This window comes from Herpailurus yagouaroundi, unplaced genomic scaffold (genome assembly GCF_014898765.1).
Source record: "Herpailurus yagouaroundi ecotype Mexico unplaced genomic scaffold, PumYag 159, whole genome shotgun sequence".
Taxonomy (NCBI): Eukaryota; Metazoa; Chordata; class Mammalia; order Carnivora; family Felidae; genus Herpailurus; species Herpailurus yagouaroundi.
This window is the reverse complement of record NW_024412400.1, coordinates 77476842-77495680: the sequence shown is the minus strand read 5'-3', so window position 1 is coordinate 77495680 and position 18839 is coordinate 77476842. Positions and strand designations below refer to the sequence as shown.

At 46.9% G+C, this 18839-nt stretch overlaps 2 protein-coding genes across 2 annotated transcripts in view; both read left to right on the top strand.

Moving 5' to 3' along the window:
* LIPH (lipase H) overlaps window positions 1–1206 on the top strand; it is a 46341-nt gene extending 45135 nt beyond the window's left edge. The window contains exon 10 of the mRNA XM_040481001.1: window positions 121–1206. Within this exon, the coding sequence (XP_040336935.1) occupies window positions 121–208 (88 nt within the window). The 3' untranslated portion in view covers window positions 209–1206. The remainder of the gene's footprint in view (window positions 1–120) is intronic.
* A 7437-nt stretch (window positions 1207–8643) lies between these two features.
* TMEM41A (transmembrane protein 41A) lies at window positions 8644–17675 on the top strand. The gene is made up of 5 exons (XM_040481003.1): window positions 8644–8792; window positions 10309–10462; window positions 13491–13652; window positions 14287–14425; window positions 15825–17675. The coding sequence occupies exons 1-5, from the start codon at window positions 8674–8676 to the stop codon at window positions 16043–16045; spliced, it is 795 nt and encodes a 264-aa protein (XP_040336937.1). The 5' UTR covers window positions 8644–8673; the 3' UTR covers window positions 16046–17675.
* The last annotated feature ends 1164 nt before the right edge of the window (window positions 17676–18839 follow it).

Sequence of the window (18839 nt, the reverse complement as noted above, 5' to 3'; positions counted from 1 at the left end):
GTAATGTTAGAAATAATTGCTCCACAATTTTATAACCTAAGGATATAATACAATTTATTTTTCTAGAATGGGATATTTTTACTACTTGATTGGCAAGGATATCCTGTCTTATTTTTACAGGCCCCAGTTGTGTCGGTATGATCTTGTTCTGATGGAAAACACCGAAACAGTCTTCCAACCTATTCTGTGCCCAAGGTTGCAGATGTAACATGCCGGGACACATGGGCACCAGTGACTTCAAGAAAGCTACAACTACAGGCTTTTTTAAAGCGTCACCTCACCTTTTTCCTCAAGGCACGTGGACGTATGAATAAGCTGGGTTTTTTCCAGCAGCGTCCCATGGATGTCACATTGCAAAATGTCAAACGACCTTGGATTATGGAACAGTCCTGGGAAGGGAGCCCCTAAGTAGGGCAAGTCAGAAATAGCCAGGCTCCCAACAGCCCAGTGCCTTGTCTGGCTGCGTCCTGGGGCCTCGTTTGTTCTGGCCTGTCAGTTCTGCTGCCGGTCACTCAGGCAGCTCTGCTCGTCAAGCATCTTAAAGGGAAGGTCTAACGGGAGACCTCACTCTGGACTCGACCCCACGTGCCCTGTGCCAAACTCCTCCAGGTCCCTGCATGCAGATAGGAATGGAGACTGACCTACCTCACAGGGCTGCTGTGTGGGTTCGGGAGGCAAGTCTGTGAAGGGTTCTTTGAAATCCCATGGGGGCCACATCTGTGAGTGGTTTGAGAAATGTGAATATGCTTTTATTTATTTTGCTTTGGCTTAGCTACTATGCAATAAGAGAGCTCCTCCTTATTGACAACAGCCTCTCTCTTGGGCTGTTTGCTCTGGGAAGGCAGGAAAGCCACACCCCAGCTTCCCATCTCCTCTAAAGTGGGTTGGTGCTGGAGGAAGTGGGGACAGAGAGACAGCAAAAGGGGCAGCTGCTGGGACTAAGATAGTAAGTGGATAAGGGAAGAAGGGCAGATGAAGACAGTGACAGCCTTGCTTACAGTGACAGTGGATGGAGAGATAGGAGAGAAACAAATGGAGCTTGTTTTTCAGTTGAAGTGAAGAAGGGTCACTTTACAGGCCAATTCTCATTTTAAGCAATCCTTAAGAAATGTTTATCTTTTGGGGCACCTGGGTGGATCAGTTGGTTAAGCAGCCAACTCTTGATTTCAGCTCAGGTCATGATCTCACAGTTCATGAGTTCGGGCCCTACGGTGGGCTCTGTACTGACAGGATGGAACCTGCTTGGGATTCTCTCCACCACCACCCCCTCTTTGCCCCTACCCCACTCTGGCTCTCTCAAACTAAACTAAAAAAAAAAAAAAAAAAAAAAAAAAAAGAAATGTTTATTTTTCTTTGTTACTGATGGAATCTGTGGTTATTTGAAAGAAATTTAGAAAATGCACAGATGCAAAAAGAAAATATGCTATCTACAATCCACCTGTTGGGGATAATTAAGGCAAACCTTTTGGAATGATGCTAACTTGTGTTGCTAACAGGTGAATTCAAAGCATACACTGGTTTGCTCTTGGAGCACGGGAGGCCTCCAGTTTGAGAAATTCTTAGGCTTCCCCAGGAGTAGGTATGATCAGTGAATGTAAATTGACAACAGCAGCTAAAACAAGAGACGTTGGAGGGCCAAGGCCAGATCAAGGGACGACCATCCCGGGACCAGGGTGCCCAATGCAGGCAGTCACAGGGGGGGGGGAACCACCCAGCCCATGACTGTGGCCACTGCAGGTGGGTTCCTGGGATTCCTGAGAATCACAGGCTCTATAACCTCCTCCTTATCCAAGTGACTGTTCTACAGCTTTCTGTGAGAACACCCCTTTTAAAAGAAATGGACTCTTCATTTTATAAACTATAGAGCTCTGTAAATATATTCCTGCATGGCACGTCATTTACAGATTTCTACGTGTATCACATACACTCTTCACCTCGTTGAAGGGTGCCTAAAGCGAATGCCTGATCTTGGAAAGGAATGAGGCTTCGAGAAGCTTCTGTCCACTTGGATATCATCTCACCCTTCATCCCACTTCCCACATTTCTTCAGCAATTTGTGCACAGAGAGATAAGTGTGCTGATAGGCCCTGATTTCTTTTTAAGGTTCTACTGGTCCCACAATTTGATTAGTACAGCCATTTCTTTGTCCTTTCCCTTGCCTGTAGGAAAGGGAGCCAAAACAACAGTAGAGAAATGTTACAAATAGCATTTCTATCATTTATAAACTTCTCAGGCTGGAGGGTCTCTCTCAGCTTTTTTTTTTTTTTTAATGTTTATTTTGAGAGAGAGTGCAGGAGAGAGGCAGAGAGAGAATCCCAAGCAGGCTCTGCACTGTCAGGCAGAGCCCGATGCGGGCTCAGTCTCATAAACCATGAGATTAGTACCTGAGCTGAGATCAAGAGTCAGATGCTTAACTGACTGAGCCACACAGGCGTCCCTTTCAGCTTCTTCCCTAGTGTCACCTAGCATAGGACCTGGCTTACTGGGGAATGGGTGGATGGATGGACAAATGGATGAATGAATAAAGGAAGGAAGTTTGTTCCCTGGATGGAGATGAATTTCAATGAGTCTCACATGATTTGGAGAAATGAAAGCAGTTACAGGTGTGCCCACTCCCTTTGTAGATTCTCCCAAGGCCCTGAACTTCCTCTCTCCCTTGTCATCTTTGTTTCTTTTCCCCTCTCTTTGTCAGAGTGTCTGTCTGAATCCCAAATCCAAGATGCAATTAAATTGTAGTCTACCCACTTCCCTCCATCTTCACCAGTTATCTTCTACTGAGTTTTTTGGGTTTTTTTTTTACATTTATTTGTGTGATTATTTGATTAATGTCTGTCTTCTCCACTTGACTGCTCTGCAAGGCAGGGGCCATGTGCCCACTGTGGCACCTACGATGTAGACTGTGCCCAGGAAATATTAAATGAACACTCGCCATTATCTTTGGAGCCCTTAAACCGTGTCCAGTTCCCTCTACTCCCAGCCATTGCTCATTCCTGAGATGCCCACCCTTCTCTGCCTTAGCCTTCTCTCCCAGCACATTTTTTATTATTGTTTCTATTCTCTCTAGCGACTCATGCCCCATTTCCCAGTCTCCCTGGGAAAAAAAAAGAGAGGTTGGCTCTTTCTTCACTCATCTTAGAACCTTCCAGATGGTCCTGACACCATTCTTCAGCAAGCCCACCTGTGCTGAATGCAAAGAGATTTTGCTCTCTCCCACTTTCCCGTTTCAGTGCCTCAGCCAAAACCCTCCAGGTCCTTCCAGAATTCCTGGATGACTCCAAGCTGTGGTCCAAAGTCCCCCTTGCTTTCCACAACTCCCTTCTGCCACCCGCTTTGCCGTTGACTTTGTCCATCATCATTGCTTTCATTATGTTATACTGTAATATATTTCTGTGTCTGTACCCACTCTGAAACTGTGAGCACAAGAGCAGCTGCGGGTTATTTGCTGCCCTAGTACCCAGTACAGTGCCAGGTACAAAGCAAGTGCCCAATAAATGTCTGCCAAACAAAATGGAATGGATTCATCTTTACAATTCGAGGGAGGGAGTCACAGCCACTCAGATTTAGACATCAACACTTAACTGTGGTGCTTCCCAAACCCTAAACTTCTAACTTCTCATCCTTGGATCCCTGCTCCATGCTCTCAGTCCTGCAAAACCCTATCTTTGCCAAGGAGACCTTGGATAACACTAACAGAAATCTACTCATACTAAGCCAAATTTTACTAGAGAGGACTTGTGGAAACCCGAGAGCTGAACTATCAGCCTTCAAGAAGAGCAGGGATGGGGGCAGCTGAAAGCCTTTAGCAAGAGTTCACGGACCTTTATTAACCCCGTGCTCTGCCATGAGTCTCTCTGACTCAGCTCGGTTCCCTCACAGGGCAGCTGTGGACCACTGCAGTCATTAGTACCATTGTGTCCCCAGCTATTCAATCACTAGGTGGCCCAATTCCGAAGTCCAGGGAGAGGAGCCAACCCTTAGATCCTCCTCTTGGGGAAGGTGTCCATCCGGTTCCAATCAGTTATGGTTGGAATGGGGATAGGGAAGCTAAATCATGTGGTCCTCGAGCTACTCCTTTCAATTGCTCTGTGCAGATCCAATTAAGCCAGTAAAGGAAGTTGAGCACTATTGACAAAGAGCCTCGGTGAGTGCCTGGCTAATTCACTCTCACTGGAACCTCTTGCCTTTTCTTCCCTCCCGCTTCCCTGAGCCATTGGCACCTACCTGCTTGTCCAGCACGTGTCCTTGGTAGGGGGTCACCGTTGTCCTTTGTCAGGCTGCCTGGACATGTGCTGTAAATGAATGGTCTCAACGGAGGCTGGTGTAGCTTGCAGGTGGTGCGCCAGTGGGTTAGAGTTAGCTCTGCAGGTGCTGGGTCAGGAAGACAGATCAGCGTGGAGGTGGGTTGGAAGTGAGAAGCGCAGTCCAAGCCTTCTTCCCTAAGCAGACAGGTTGAGCAGGAGACATCAGAACAGGAATCCGGGAGAGTGGGGCAGGTCAGGCAGCAAGCAGAGGCTTGGGTAGTGAGCCTGAGGAAGTTAGGTTTCCATCTCCCAAAAGAGCTCTGTTAAAGGTCTCTTACCAACGCGGGTCAGTGGAATCCCACAACCTTCATGTCTCTTTGCTGGGTTTTTCCATGGACTTGGACTCTGTACACTGGTTCCTTTTCTAACAGGGTTTCTTGGACTCTCAGGACACTTGTCCCCCCTCATCAACATCCCTAAATAAGCCATCTTGTTCTCTGGTTCCATGATTTCCTTACCAGGCTTCTGATCTCAGTCCTCTCTCTCAAGAAGGTAGCATAAGGTAAGAGGTTAGGTTCTGGTGTGTGACTTCTGTTGACTTACTCTTCCTAAGGTCCCCTTTCCTGGACTGTAAAGTGGGACTATTAAGAGTCCCTGCTTCACAAGGGGTGTTACGTGGCATAAATACATTCATGCATGCATGTAAAATGCTTACCGTGGAGTCTGGAGTGTACTAAGTTCTCAATAACTATCAGCTGCCGTTACTTTCCAAAGTCTCGGTGTCTCCCTAGGAGATCTTCTCATCTCCCGTTTCAACTCTCTAGACAGATCACCCCCAGATCTGAATGCAGTTAGAGCTCTGGATTTTCACCTGCTTGTTGAGAGGCAACAGGGCAGAGGAAAGAGCACGGGCTCAGGAGGGGCAGACAGGGGCTTGAGTCCTGTTCAGCACTCACAACTGTGGCCCTCAGCAGCATTCACAAGAGTGCCTTCCTCTGAACACCTGCTCATCCACTCATCATCAGTGGATTAATGATACTTGCTTCTCTGGAATTGAATAAGCTGAATAAGTCACGTCCATTTCCCCCATAGCACCTATTATACTCTATAATTATAACTCTCACTGCAGCCTCTTGCTGTCCCCCGACCAAAGGGAAAGTCAAGTCCTTGACAGTAGAAGCCTTGCCTTCTTGTTCACTACTGTTCCTTGTCCCAGTACACTCCTGGCATAGGCTCAATAATGTTAATTTTTCATTTACTTTCTCTCCTATATTCCTTCGACTTCTCAAAATCCGTAAGTACCAATCCAAACAACTAATCATTTCTTCACTAGACCTGACCCACTAATTTAACAAACATTTGTTAAATGCCAATTTTAAGCCAAACACAGGGCTAAGAGTTGGGACAAAAGACAGATGAGACATTTATTTATAGAAATGTTTACTGTAGGGGCACCTGGGTGGCTCAGTTGGTTAAGTGTACGACTTCGGCTCAGGTCATGATCTCGCGGTTTGTGAGTTCGAGCCCTGCATGTCGGGCTCTGTGCAGACAGCTCAGAGCCTGGAGCCTGCTTCAGATTCTGTGTCTCCCCTCTCTCTGCCCCTCTCATGCTCTGTCTCTCTCTGTCTCTCAATAATAAATAAACATTAAAAAAAATTTTTTAAAAAGAAATGTTTACTGTCTACTGGGGAGATGAATAATGACATAGTATTTGCAATAATAGTAATACAGACACTCACAGGGAACCTCCCACACAGAGAAGGAACAATCTGACTGTAGGAGCTGGATAAGGCTTTTCAGAGGGGGTGACAATTGTCCTGGGTGGTCATGAAAGAGTAGCAATTTTTCTGACAGAGATTGCCAGACAGAGGGAAGAGTGTCTTTAGAGACATGAACTAACATGGTGCATAAGCTCAGCTGGAATGGAGGGCTTGAGGGAAGAAAATGAGAATGAAATTGATAATTTCCCCCCATTTTTAAAGTGGAAAATTTCCAACATATACAGAAATAGAATAAACGGCATAAAAATCTACCTGCATGTGCTCATGATCCAGTTCGAACAATTATCAATTCAATGGCCAATCTTGTTTCATTTACATCCCTACCCACTAAACTCCCATCCCATTGTTTTGATGCAAATCCCAGACATTGAATCATTTCATAAATACCTCAGTAAAGCATTTCAGTAAAGCATACCCCCCTTTTTACCCTTTTTACAGATGTGTCGTAGTACAGATATATCCTATCAATGCGACTTGTCTGTTCGATGTTCATCCCTGATATGTCTATGGTGACTACACTATATCAGGATATACAGACTTGGCTCCCTCTTTTAGGAAGCTACTTAGTGTTCCTTTTGTGACTATTTCACAGTTAACGTCACCAGTCCCCAACCTCTTAATAACAAAACAAAGCTGGGAGAATACCCTTGAACCCACACCTTTGTCTGCGGGCGTATCTGTAGGTTAAATTCCTGGACGTGGAATTGCTAGGACCTGGTACACTTCGAATTCTGACAGGCACTCCCTATTTGGCCGAAGAGGTGCTTTGAATGATATGGTGAGGGTGCTTACTCTCTGTTGTCTAGGCTCGTGGCATTTTGGGGTCCTCTCTGCCTCTTCTCCATGTAATCAGTCATATGTCCTACCAACTCAGCTCCTCCTCGTGTGTCCATCCTCTTCCCTTCATTCCCACTGCTGTGGTCCTGGCTCAGCCTGCATCCTTTTTTTAAACCAGGACAGTTGCAACTACCAATTCAGAATGTATTTTAATCATCTGCCGGAGCAAATATCCAAAAACGGGAACTAAATCATTCCCATTGGTGTCTCACCATGTACCATATTGAGAAATCCACCTCCTGAGCCCGCTTCCCAGTGTTTTCCAGTTTGTCTCCAACTTCTCGCTCATTTCTCGTACAGTTTAGGCTTCACAAAACTGGACTCTGGTGCCTTACTTGGGCCCCCGGCTCACCTTCTCCCTCCTTTCTCTGTTGTAGAAGTCCTGCTCATCTTTAAGGTACACTCAAACCATGCATCCTCCATGAATCCACACAGTGTAGGACCACTAGTTTTGGACCCAGGTTGACTTGGATTCTAATCCTGACACACAAACTCTCTCTCTCTTTTAACATCTGGAGTCCTCTGATCACCAGAGGAATACATTTTCATTTGTGAATAGGATTACCAGCTTTGGGCTTATGAATGTCTTAATAGTTGAAGGCCTCAGAGATACATGTTTTCTAGGATACCTAAGACCCCTTTTTACTGTTCTTAAAATGATTACAGCTGCTACCCTTAAACCTCACTTAACAATGTCAAGAGCCTTATCAATAACAGAAAGTTATCCACATAAGGACCCTTCTAAATATAAAAACAAGAGCTGTGGTCATAGCCAAGGCTGCCATCTTCCTGAGGAATATTCCAGAGATCAGTTTAGCTGATAATTTAGAATCATAGGTTCATGGCTTGAACCAGGCACAGCAGACCTAGAAATTATGATGAGAAATCTTACCAGAAACGTTAACAAAATAAGCTGACTCTGCCTCCAGAGCTATCAGAGACCAGCAAATATCTTGAGATGCCCTAGCTCAGGTGGTCCTAGACAACACTAATCAGGGCTCTCTTCTGGGGGGATGTCACTTAATCTGAGGCTCAGATTTTTCAGTTAAATAAAGACAGGGCGCCTGGGTGGCTCAGTCAGTTACGTGTCCACTGCTTGGTTTCGGCTCAGGTCATGATCTCACAGTAATGGGTTCGAGCCCTGTATCTGGCTCTGTGCTGACAGCGCAGAGCCTGCTTGGGATTCTCTCTCCCTGTCTCTCTTTCTCTCTTTCTCTCTCTCTCTCTGCCCCTCCCCTGCTTGCTTTCTCTCTCTCTCTCTTAAAAAAATTTTTTAAAAATAAAGACAAAAATACCAACCTTGTGGGATAATGGACATATAGTAGGCGCTGAATAAGAAGTAATTTTCATCATTTTGTGGTGACTATGACCCTCCCACCGCACTTGATTGGAGCACTGGCTGTATTTGCTTTGTATCACAGCTGGTTGTGGACAAGAGTATCTTGAGCACTAGACTGCAAGACCGCTGTGGGCAGGGCGCGTGAATCACTCCTGATCTCCCAGCGCCTGGCAAAGAGCCTGCAAATAAGCAAAGAAAGAATCAAAGGTAAACGTGTAAAAAGATGAGCGGACGGGAGGTCAGACGCACCCGTTGAGCTGCCGGAAGACAGGGTTCATCTGGAATCTCGACGGGCAGGCACAACTTGCGCAGCGCAGGCCGGGGGCGGGGCCTGGATTCGGGGGCGGGGCTTGGTGCGGACCCCGCCCCGGTCCGTCAGTGAATACGCTCCGGAGGCGTAGGCCAACGCGCAGCCTCGCCCGGCGCTGCCTGCAGGCTCCTCTGTGGCCCGGCGGGTCCGGTCGCCGGCGCCGAGATGCGCCCCCTGCTTGGCTTCCTGCTGGTCTTCGTCTGCTGCACCTTCGCCCTGTACTTGCTGTCGACGCGACTGCCCCGCGGGCGGACGCTGGGCCCGGACGAGGAGACTGGAGGCAGGTGCGTGGCTCGGGTGGCGAGGACCGCGGTTCGGGTCCGAGGAAGGGAGACAGATACGAGGATGGGGTCTTCGAATCGGAGATTGGGTTCCAGGATCGGAGGCGTCGGGGGCCGGGGTTCAGGTCTGGGACTGGAGATCAGGGTCGGTGTCCTGGCCGCGTCTGTCCGGTCTCGGGCGGGCGGGGTGGATGGGAGTTGTGGTCCGCCCGGACTGAACCTGCGCTGTACTGGTTGCGCGGAGTGCAGTTTGGGCGCGCTATCCGTGGCTTTGCACGCAGGGCGGTGATTTGCCCAGGGAAACGCGGCGCCTTATGCCGGCGGCACCGGTTCGCGCACCTCTGTCTGCGCCGTGGCATCGCCACGGGAGCTGGGTGCCGATCGCCTTCCCGGCCCAGCCCTGACCCGCATTTTCAGCCGACTCTCGCCCTTGTGTGGCCCCGCAGCCTCATCTCTAACAGCTTTCGGCCTCCCTCCATCGTTCTTCCCACCCCATCTCACTTCCGTCAGCCCTGCCCTTGGGACTCTACGGCATTTGGCATTCGGTCTGCAGAAGTGTTGCAAGGACCTCTTTAAACATTCACGAATTAATTATCGGAGCCGCCCCTCTTCCTGAATATCTCTACTTTCCACCTTCTCATGACCATCTGGGTGGGGCTGGAGGCGGTGCAATTCTTACCGGGCTGGTTTGCCGTCAGTGTTGCATACTGTTCATAAAGTTTATGGAAATGTGTCTGCCACAGCATGGCGTTCACAAGAATGTTACTGATATTTGAATATGAGGGTAACTTTTCGGTTACCCTAGTTGGGAGGTTGGGAAGGCTCTGCTGTGGGTGTCAGACACACTAAGAGAAACATTCTGATGAGAACTAGGAGGGTGTGCTCGTAATTGATCATTGATAGATTCAAGGGTTATTCTTATGTCAGAGGCAAGGTAGCCCTTACACTGTAACCCTTGTACAGGGTTCAGAATGCACTAAGGGCCAGATAAAGAGCGGGGTGAACAAGCAGCCTCTTTGAAAGGATTAGTTCAAGCTTGACATATTATCAAGAAGGTTATGTTTGTGGTGTGGGACAGATATACTTTCCAAGAGAATCTTTAATTGGCTTGTTAGTGACTGATAAAACAGTCTTTTACTAGTAACTCAGGAGCGATGTGAAGTTTTAATTGTCCTTGGCCTGAAGTTTGTCGGGGAGGGGGTGTTCCAGGAAGGGAAGGCAGTTTAGGACATTTATTTCTTGCCTGAAAATTAATCCATTTGTCTCTTAAGAGTAGATCATAAAACCTGAGAACTAAAAGGGAACTTAACACTCATTTTTTTCTATAAGGAAACTGAGGCCCAGGGACTAGCCTGAGATCACACTACTGGACAGTAGCAGAGTTGAGATGTTAACCCAGGTCTCTTGCTTCCAAAAGCAGGGCTCTTATGTCTGTGTCATTGGAAAGAGGACACAAAGGACTTTGTAGGTGCTAGGCTGATCTGGTCTCATATTTCCATCTGCTTTTCCAAATCCCCAGGTCACTGTGGTTCCCCTCAGACTTGGCCGAGCTGCGGGAACTTTCTGAGGTCCTTCGAGAGTACCGGAAGGAGCACCAGGCCTACGTGTTCCTGCTGTTCTGCAGTGCCTACCTCTACAAACAGGGCTTTGCCATCCCTGGCTCCAGCTTCCTGGTCAGTGCCTTGCCCTCCTTCTGTGTGTGCTAGAAAGCTACCTTCTGTCTTTTATTTATTTATTTATTTATTTATTTATTTATTTATTTATTTATTTATTTATATTTTGGAGAGAGAGAGAGAGAGCCTGTGCACAAGCAGGGGAGGGGCAGAAAGAAGGAAACACAAAATCAGAAGCATGCTCCAGGCTCTGAGCTGTCAGCACAGAGCCCAACGTGGGCTTGACCCCACGAACCGAGAGATCGTGACCTGAGCTGGAGTCGGATGCTTATCCGACTGAGCCACCCAGTGCCCCCCCTTTTTCCCAATATTTATTTTTGAGAGCACAAGGTGGGGAGGGGCAGAGAGAGGGGGCCAGATGATCCGAAGCGGGCTCTGTGCTGACAGCAATGAACCTTATGTAGGGCTTGAACTTAAAAACCGGGGGCGCCTGGGTGGCACAGTCGGTTAAGCGTCTGACTTCAGCCAGGTCACGATCTCGCGGTCCGTGAGTTCGAGCCCCGTGTCGGGCTCTGGGCTGATGGCTCAGAGCCTGGAGCCTGTTTCTGATTCTGTGTCTCCTTCTCTCTCTGCCCCTCCCCTGTTCATGCTCTGTCTCTCTCTGTCCCAAAAAAATAAATAAACGTTAAAAAAAAAAAAAAATTAAAAAAAAAAAAAAAACCATAAGATCATGACCTGAGCTGAAGTCAGATGCTTAGCTGACTGAGCCACCCAGGTGCTCTGCCACCTTCTGTCTTTGTAGAGTCCGCCTCAGGCTGCAAATCATATGGTCCAGAGCTAGACTACTGTGGCAATGATTTGATGACAGCTTCCCAAGTGTCAGACACTTTCACAGTTGCCTCACTGACCTTAGTTAATTCTCCTAACAGCCTTATAACGTGGGCCTAATTATCACACTTTACAAATAAGGAAACAGGCAGTGAGAAGGAACTGTCCAAGTTGACAGTGAGGAGGGGCAGGGCTGGGGTCTGAACCCATGTCTGCCCAGCTCCAGAGTTTGCCTCTTCTCTCAAATGTGCTGTTTTTGTTTCTAAGGCATTGATGGCTGTGTGCTGTCCTGGACACACACACAATCTGAGCTGGCTCAGCTGTTCCTCCTCATAGCTTCCATAACGTTCTGATTTTGGCACTGTTTTCTGTTATTTATTTTTTTAAAATCCGTTTTTTCCACCAGTCTTTGAGCTCTTGGCGAACCAGGCCCGTTCCTTACTCTCAGCTTTGTATTTCTTTGCCTGGTACGGGGAAGTGCCTTCACAAATGTTCGATGAACAAATGCAAGTTGTTCATGATGATGCTAGACTGGTGAGGCTGGAAGCTTCCCTGGTGTGGGGAGGAAAAGTTATTTGGAATTCCCAGGCGGCCCCCAGCACTCAGAACTGCAGTGCTGGGCCTAGACATGTGCTCTAGTCACGGGCTGCTTCTCATCCACCCCCACCTCAGATTCTACAGAAGAACCTTGCTGTGCTCCCTGTGGCGTTTTAAGCTCCTGCGTGTAAATATGTGTATATTTTAGGGCTTGGGGTGGGTTTGAATCCCAGCTGTATAACCATGAGCCAGCCCTTTAACTTCTGCAACCCCATTTCCTCATCTGGAGAACGGGGATACTCACACAACCCCCTAGGACTGTTGCGTGGCAGAACTGAATGGAACGTGGGCATAGAGCAGCTGGCTCAGTGATGGTGCCTGGCATGCAATGGCCTTCAGCATTTGTTGAATGACTAAGAGACTGAGCAGGAAATCCCTGAAAGCTTCCTTCTGTCATGCTTCTTTCTCCTGCCCTGGCATCTGTTCTTCACCCCAGGCTCAGCTGGATGCACTTAAGCAATCTCTTTGTTGGAAACTGGAAGAAAAGCAAACATGTCCATGCCGAGAGAGACAGGGGAGGTGTGTGGTCCTGGAAGTCAGGGGCTGGCTTCTTGGGGTTGCCCCTGTACCTGCCCTCCCTCTTGAGCTGATCCTTCTTCAGGGCAAAGAGTCAGATGCTACCGGAGGGTGAATCCTGTCTCTGCCTAGTGTGAGCTTGGGCCTGATACTTAGTCTCTCATCCCCGTAGAATGGTGTAAGGATGGCAGATGACACAGGGTCATCATGAGGATTAAATAAGACATACAGTCAGGCACTTAACATATAATAGGTGCTCATCAGACCCCCCACCTTCTCACTTCTAACTTCCCCTTTTACTTTCTGTCTTGGATCCCATGTTGACAGGGTGATGTCTACTGGCCAAAGTGTATTTAGGGCATACCGGTTCACTTTCCATTTTTGTTAATCTAAGACTTTTGTGAGTGTCAGCTAGAGCTCTCATCAACGTGGAACCCCCAGTGTTGTGTACCACATAGATGTAATTCCAGCAAGAAGCAAAGAAAGAAGACGTTTTATGTAGCTTATGTGGTCTTATTGAAGGAGAGAATTCATGGTTTGTGTTCATTTAAGATAGTTAAAATAACGTGTGAGTTCCATTTCTCCCTTCTTGGAGCACCAGTGTTTGCAGGACCTACTACAACCCAGGCAGCAGGCTGGGGGCTGTATACACTGTTATCCCATTTAATTATCACCTGCCTTCTGAAGTGTTAATCTTCCCTGTTTGAAAGGTGAAGAGACCAAGGCCAAGGTTGGAGTTTCCAGCTCTTCCGTCACTCTTTGTTCACACCTTTAAAATGGGAGTTGAGGGGGGTGCCTGGGTGGCTCCGTCGGTTAAACGTCCAACTTCGGCTCAGGTCATGATCTCGCGGTCCATGAGTTCGAGCCCCGGGTCGGGCTCTGTGCTGACAGCTCAGAGCCTGGATCCTACTTCAGATTCTGTGTCTTCCTCCCTTTCTGCCTCTCCTCCACTCACACTGTGTCTTCCTCTCTCTCTCAAAAATACATAAACATTTAAAAAAATAAATAATAAAATAAAATGGGAATTGGGTTTTGGTTGGGAAAATCACTAAAAGAGGAGGGAACCTATAACTCTTGGGCTCCAGTACAAGGTGGCTGGTAGCCACTAGATGTTCTAATGGCTGAGGGTTTTGTTTTGTTTTTGCAGAACATTTTAGCTGGTGCTTTGTTTGGACCATGGCTGGGGCTTCTGCTGTGTTGTGTGTTGACATCAGTGGGCGCCACATGCTGCTATCTGCTCTCTAGTATTTTTGGCAAACAGCTGGTGGTCTCCTACTTCCCTGATAAAGTATGCCTGCTGCAGAGGAAGGTAAGCGGAGGGGCCACAACTGAGTACCGGGCCCTGGAGTGTCACCTCAGGGCCCTGCGGAGTTTCCCACTGTGCTCCTCCACCCTGCTTTGGAGCTCCCGGGGGTTCCTTTTGATGTGATCAAGAGTCACAGACCTGGGATCAAATTCCAGCCTCATCATTACCAGCTCTGTGATTTGAGGCAAGTTCCTGACTTCTTGGAGCTTCAGGTACTTTCATTTAAAAAATGAGGAAAACATGGGGTGCCTGGGTGGCTCAGTCGGTTGAGCGTCCGACTTCGGCTCAGGTCATGATCTCGCGGTCTGTGAGTTCGAGACCCGCGTCGGGCTCTGTGCTGACAACTTAGAGCCTGGAGCCTGCTTCGGATTCTGTGTCTCCTTCTCTCTCTGCCCCTCCCCTGCTCGTGCTCCGTCTCTCTCTCTGTCTCTCTCTCTCTCTCTCTCTCTCTGTCAACAATAAATAAACATTAAAAAAAAAATTTAAAAGATGAGGAAAACAATCTGTACCCTGGAGGGTTGTTGGAAGATTCAGGAAGAGAATATGTGAAGTATCTAGAAAAGTGCTTGGCACTAACAGATTGTCATGTCTAGAGATTCTTTCTGCTTCTTAATGACCTTGTCTTTTTTGGCTACAGGTGGAAGAGAACAGAAACAGCTTGTTTTTTTTCTTACTGTTTTTGAGACTTTTCCCCATGACACCAAACTGGTTCTTGAACCTCTCAGCTCCGATTCTGAACATCCCGATTGTGCATTTCTTCTTCTCTGTTCTGATCGGTAAGAAGCTGGTGGGTTAAGTCTGTGTCTTCAGCAATGTCATGTTGGGGGCCTGCCCTGGGTTATCAGCCACATGGGCATGTGCCTGGCTCTGGCCTCTGTTTAAGATCTGCCTTGAAAAAAAGAGGTGGTGCTAGTGAAGCTCTTTGTTGCCTTTTGACAATTGTATGACCTTCAATAAGCTACTTACCCTCCATGAACCATTTGGCCAGATGAGGGGCTGGGACCAGAGCAGTGTTTCTCAAAGTCTGTGCCTTGGATCGCCTTTATCAGAGTGGTAATGTGCTAACATCCTGTAAAATCAGTGACTGTTGTTTTCTCCACACTAGAAGTAAACCAACCCTACTTTAAGCCTAGGCAAGGATTGCCTCTCTTAAACCTACTTTAGAGCATGGAGGGAAAGACTGTTCAGGGCTTCTAGGTGGAACATAACAAATCTGTGGTTGAACAACTGCTGTTAATAGGGAATTCTTGAGAGAAAGTAAGATCTTAAAGCAAAATTGACCACAGCTCATTCTGGTCATTTTGGCTTTCAAACAAAGTGCCTCAGTACCTCAGTTAACAGCCTGTAATTACCTAGGTGGCAGAAGGCTTGGCAAGACCCTGGAGACCGGGGCTCCAGTCCCCCTTCTGACAAGCTGTGTGACCTGGAGTGCTCTATGAACTTGAGGCATCTACTGTAGGGAAGGAACAGGTTGTTAGGGGGTCCCACACCAGTCAGAGTCTCCGGGGTAGAGGTCAGGAGAAGCTATTAGAGTTTCCTGGGTTTTACTCCAGGCCCAGGTAACCAGAATCTCTGTGGGGAGCCCCAGAATGTGTTTTTAACAGCTTCCCCTGGGATTGTTCTATAACCAGCCTGTCTGCTACCAGTCAGACTTTTGGGATCCAGTGGATTTGATGATCGCTTAGAGACAGTATAGAACATGAAAGTAGTACTGTTTCTAAGAAACGTGTTTTTCTCTTAGCATGCTATAAATCTCATAATACTGGTACCTCTCATTACTTAGGCTGTTGGATGCTCAGAACCCAGTTTGGGGCACTTCTAGCAAATTGGTGAACCTTATACTTTTTTGTACTAACTGTATCTCCTGATTAACTTATTCTTGACTTTTCTTTTCCCTATTAAACATTTTTTGTCTTATTGTAGTATATGTATTTTTGTAAAACATCACAAGCCTGTTTGTTAAACAAGGCAGTTGTTTATGGGAAGTGAGGAAAGGAGGGGAAGGAGTAGAGAGGGAGGGAAAGAGGTAATGTGCTTACGGGTCAGGAGTTAGGCAAAAAAAAAAAAAAAAAAAAAATCTGGAGTCTGGGTTGTGAATTCCTGGGGACATTTGTGAAGGGCTATTATTTTTTATTTTGCTGCCCCTAGTAACAGGCTCTTTCCCTTTTCTTCCAGGTTTGGTCCCATACAATTTTATCTGTGTGCAGACAGGCTCCATCCTGTCAACTCTGACCTCTCTGGATGCTCTTTTCTCCTGGGAAACGGTCTTCAAGCTTTTGGCCATTGCTCTGGTGGCCTTAGTTCCTGGAACCCTCATTAAAAAATTTAGTCAAAAGGACCTGCATTTGAATGAAATAAGCAACACTAATCATCTAAACAGTAGAAAGGACACGTGATCTGGGTTTTTGGTTGCCATGTCTTTGGACTTTGTTGTTTATTTGTATAATGGGTGTGGTCCTGTGCAGCCTGTCATTGTTTTTTAATTACCCTCAACAGGTGATTTTGGACACTATATATCTGTGTGCAGTGTTTTTATAAAGGACACTCTGTTCTAGAAGGTGAACTGTATCAGGTTCTCAAACCAGTCCTGGTTTAGCAGGGCACTCCGTGAAACGGATGGCCTTCTAGAAAATCCTATTTGTATTTTGTTGAAAAACAAGGAACTCAGGATGGTCTGTTGTATTTGTCTCTCAGCAAGCCCTGCGCTGCTTCAGGAGAGGATGCTGATTGTCCTTATCCAGAGTGCCTCTTCTGCAAAGTGATAGGCTGTTGTGACAGGTGTTCTGTTAAATCCCTGGTGGATGTTACTGGTGTAAATGATGTGAACCCACATCACTGACATTACCTTTTATCCTGTTAGTCTCATGGAGAGTGTTTTCTTCTGTATTTTTTTTTTTTTTTTTTTTTTTTTGGCCAATGACCTACCTCTTCCATAAGCCAAGGGGAACTAGCTGACAAACTGCATAGAACTTTCACATACAACTCAAATGCACAGTGATTTCTGTGATGCTTTGTGTTCAGATGCACTGATGTTACCAAACGTGTCAAATCTCTTGGTTGCGTGTTCTGACAATTCAGCTGATTGCAAATAGACTATTAAATATGAATGCAGCAAATTCTGCATGTTATAGGTATATTCTGGGGACATTCTTACCTGTCTGAATGGGGCAGGGCCCCTTGACTCACTGGAACCAAATGACCTGTCGGTACATTTTCTAATCTGTCCTTTCTGTGTGGGAATCCTGTCTCTGTCCTGCTAGGAGAATGGATTCAGTACACTCAGCTATCAGCCAGCATAGCCTCTGAATTTTTTTCATTTTGTCATTTGTCAAGAATAACTGAGGAGTAATTCTATTTTATCTTTTAATCCAAGGGGGAGAACTTGGTTTTGGATTACTGTGTTGTGTTGTATTTTTAATGATCTGTAGCTGCTGCTGCTGCTTACAACTGCAGTACTGAACTGGCACAGACCTGGGTTAATGCTTCCAAGTACAGCAGGACCTTGGCACCTACACTGACCATCTCTGGGATCCTGTACCGTACAGGACTAACTCGCCATTTCTTACCAGAACCGTTGCTGTTGGGCATCCTCTGCTGGGTTTTGATTTGGTGCGGCCAAGAATCTTGCCAAGGCTTTCCCTCAAGCCACGTGTTCTGCATGAATTCTTGAGAATACTCCTGTTCAGGAGGAAGAATGAATTCCTAAGCAGTGTTTTTTGGACAGGGTATGATCCAAAAAACATGACAAGGACTTCATTTTTAAAGGCATATTGCTTTAGAAGAAGCATGCTTACAGGAGCGGGGGTGAGGAGAAGGCTGTGTGAAATCTGTGGCTCTTTGTGTTCTGGAGGAGCAGGAGGCAAGGGGAAGCCAGTATGTTTTCTACACGACTGCAAGTGTGTGCCCTTTATCAAGATCCTTATGTTTGTCTCACTCCCTCTCGCCTCATGATTTTGCTACACTGTGCCTTACCAGTTGTGAGTTTACAGGCAAAGCAATTTCCCAAATAAATGGATATAAACATTCTTTATGGGGTGTGTTGTACATGTTGCTCACGTTCAGTTCCCCTTGCCAGCGGGAATCAGGATTGGCTGAAAATCAAACAATCCAAAATGGTGTTTTAGCATCACTCTCAGGAGGCTTCTTACCAGTATGATTCCTTAGAAGCCAGATTTTCATTTTCACCTTTTCCTTCTCTACACTTACTTTATAGTGGAGTCACTAATGAAGAGTAGCTACAAGATGGGCAGCAGGAAGGCCATGGGAAAGAAGAAGGGCACGTGTCCACCATGAAGAGGAAACTATTAAGGAAAGAGAGGGATGGTTGTCCCCTCCTTCTGTAGGTGTGTCTGAAACCACAGCCACAGAAACCTTCTCCACACCCGGCTTTCCTGGCTGCAGGCCACCCTGCATGTGAAGTTTTCCTTTCCCTACAGCTCTGACAAGTGCTGAGACCTGTGAAGGCAGCTTTCGGGACACAAACAGGACCTTAGGAAAAGACAGGACCAGAAAGGAGTGAAGCACGCTTTTTGTTTAATTCCATGCATTGGTTTGCTTCGATAGTCGCTCTTGTTCCCATCAGTGTACAATTATTCAGTACAAATGGAGCTGGCATCAGAAACCACAGGGAGCAGGGGACTGATGGTACTGGAGGTCCAGGGAGACAGATGAGGAAGCTCATTTTGAGACTTAACCCCAAAAAAGAATTTGCTCCAAATTGATAGGAACTCAAATTATTGCAATAAAGAATCAGAGTGGGTCTTCCCACTTCCAGAGTCTGACAAGAGGGCACTGGAGGTGGAAAGCCACTCAGATGATATGGTCAATAAGGGATATCTTCTTGGGGCACCTTGGTGGCTCGGTTAAGCATCTGACTCTGGACTTCGGCTCAGGTCATGATCTCACAGTTCCTGAGTTTGAGCCCCATATTGGGCTCTGTGCTGACAGTGTGGAGCCTGCTTGGGATTTTTCTCCCTCTGTCTCTCCTTCTCTGCCCCTCCCCTGCTCTGTCAAAATAAATAAGGTTAAAAAAAAAATTGTGAAAAAAAAAAAAAAGCTATCTTCCTAAGAGCTTGCACATTCTGGCTGCGGGGTCCCTCTGTGTATGACCATTGGAGGACCCCGTCTGTCAGGTCACTGGGCAACAGCCTGGGGCCAGGAGGCAGCATTCCCGAGTGTGGTGAAGTGGCT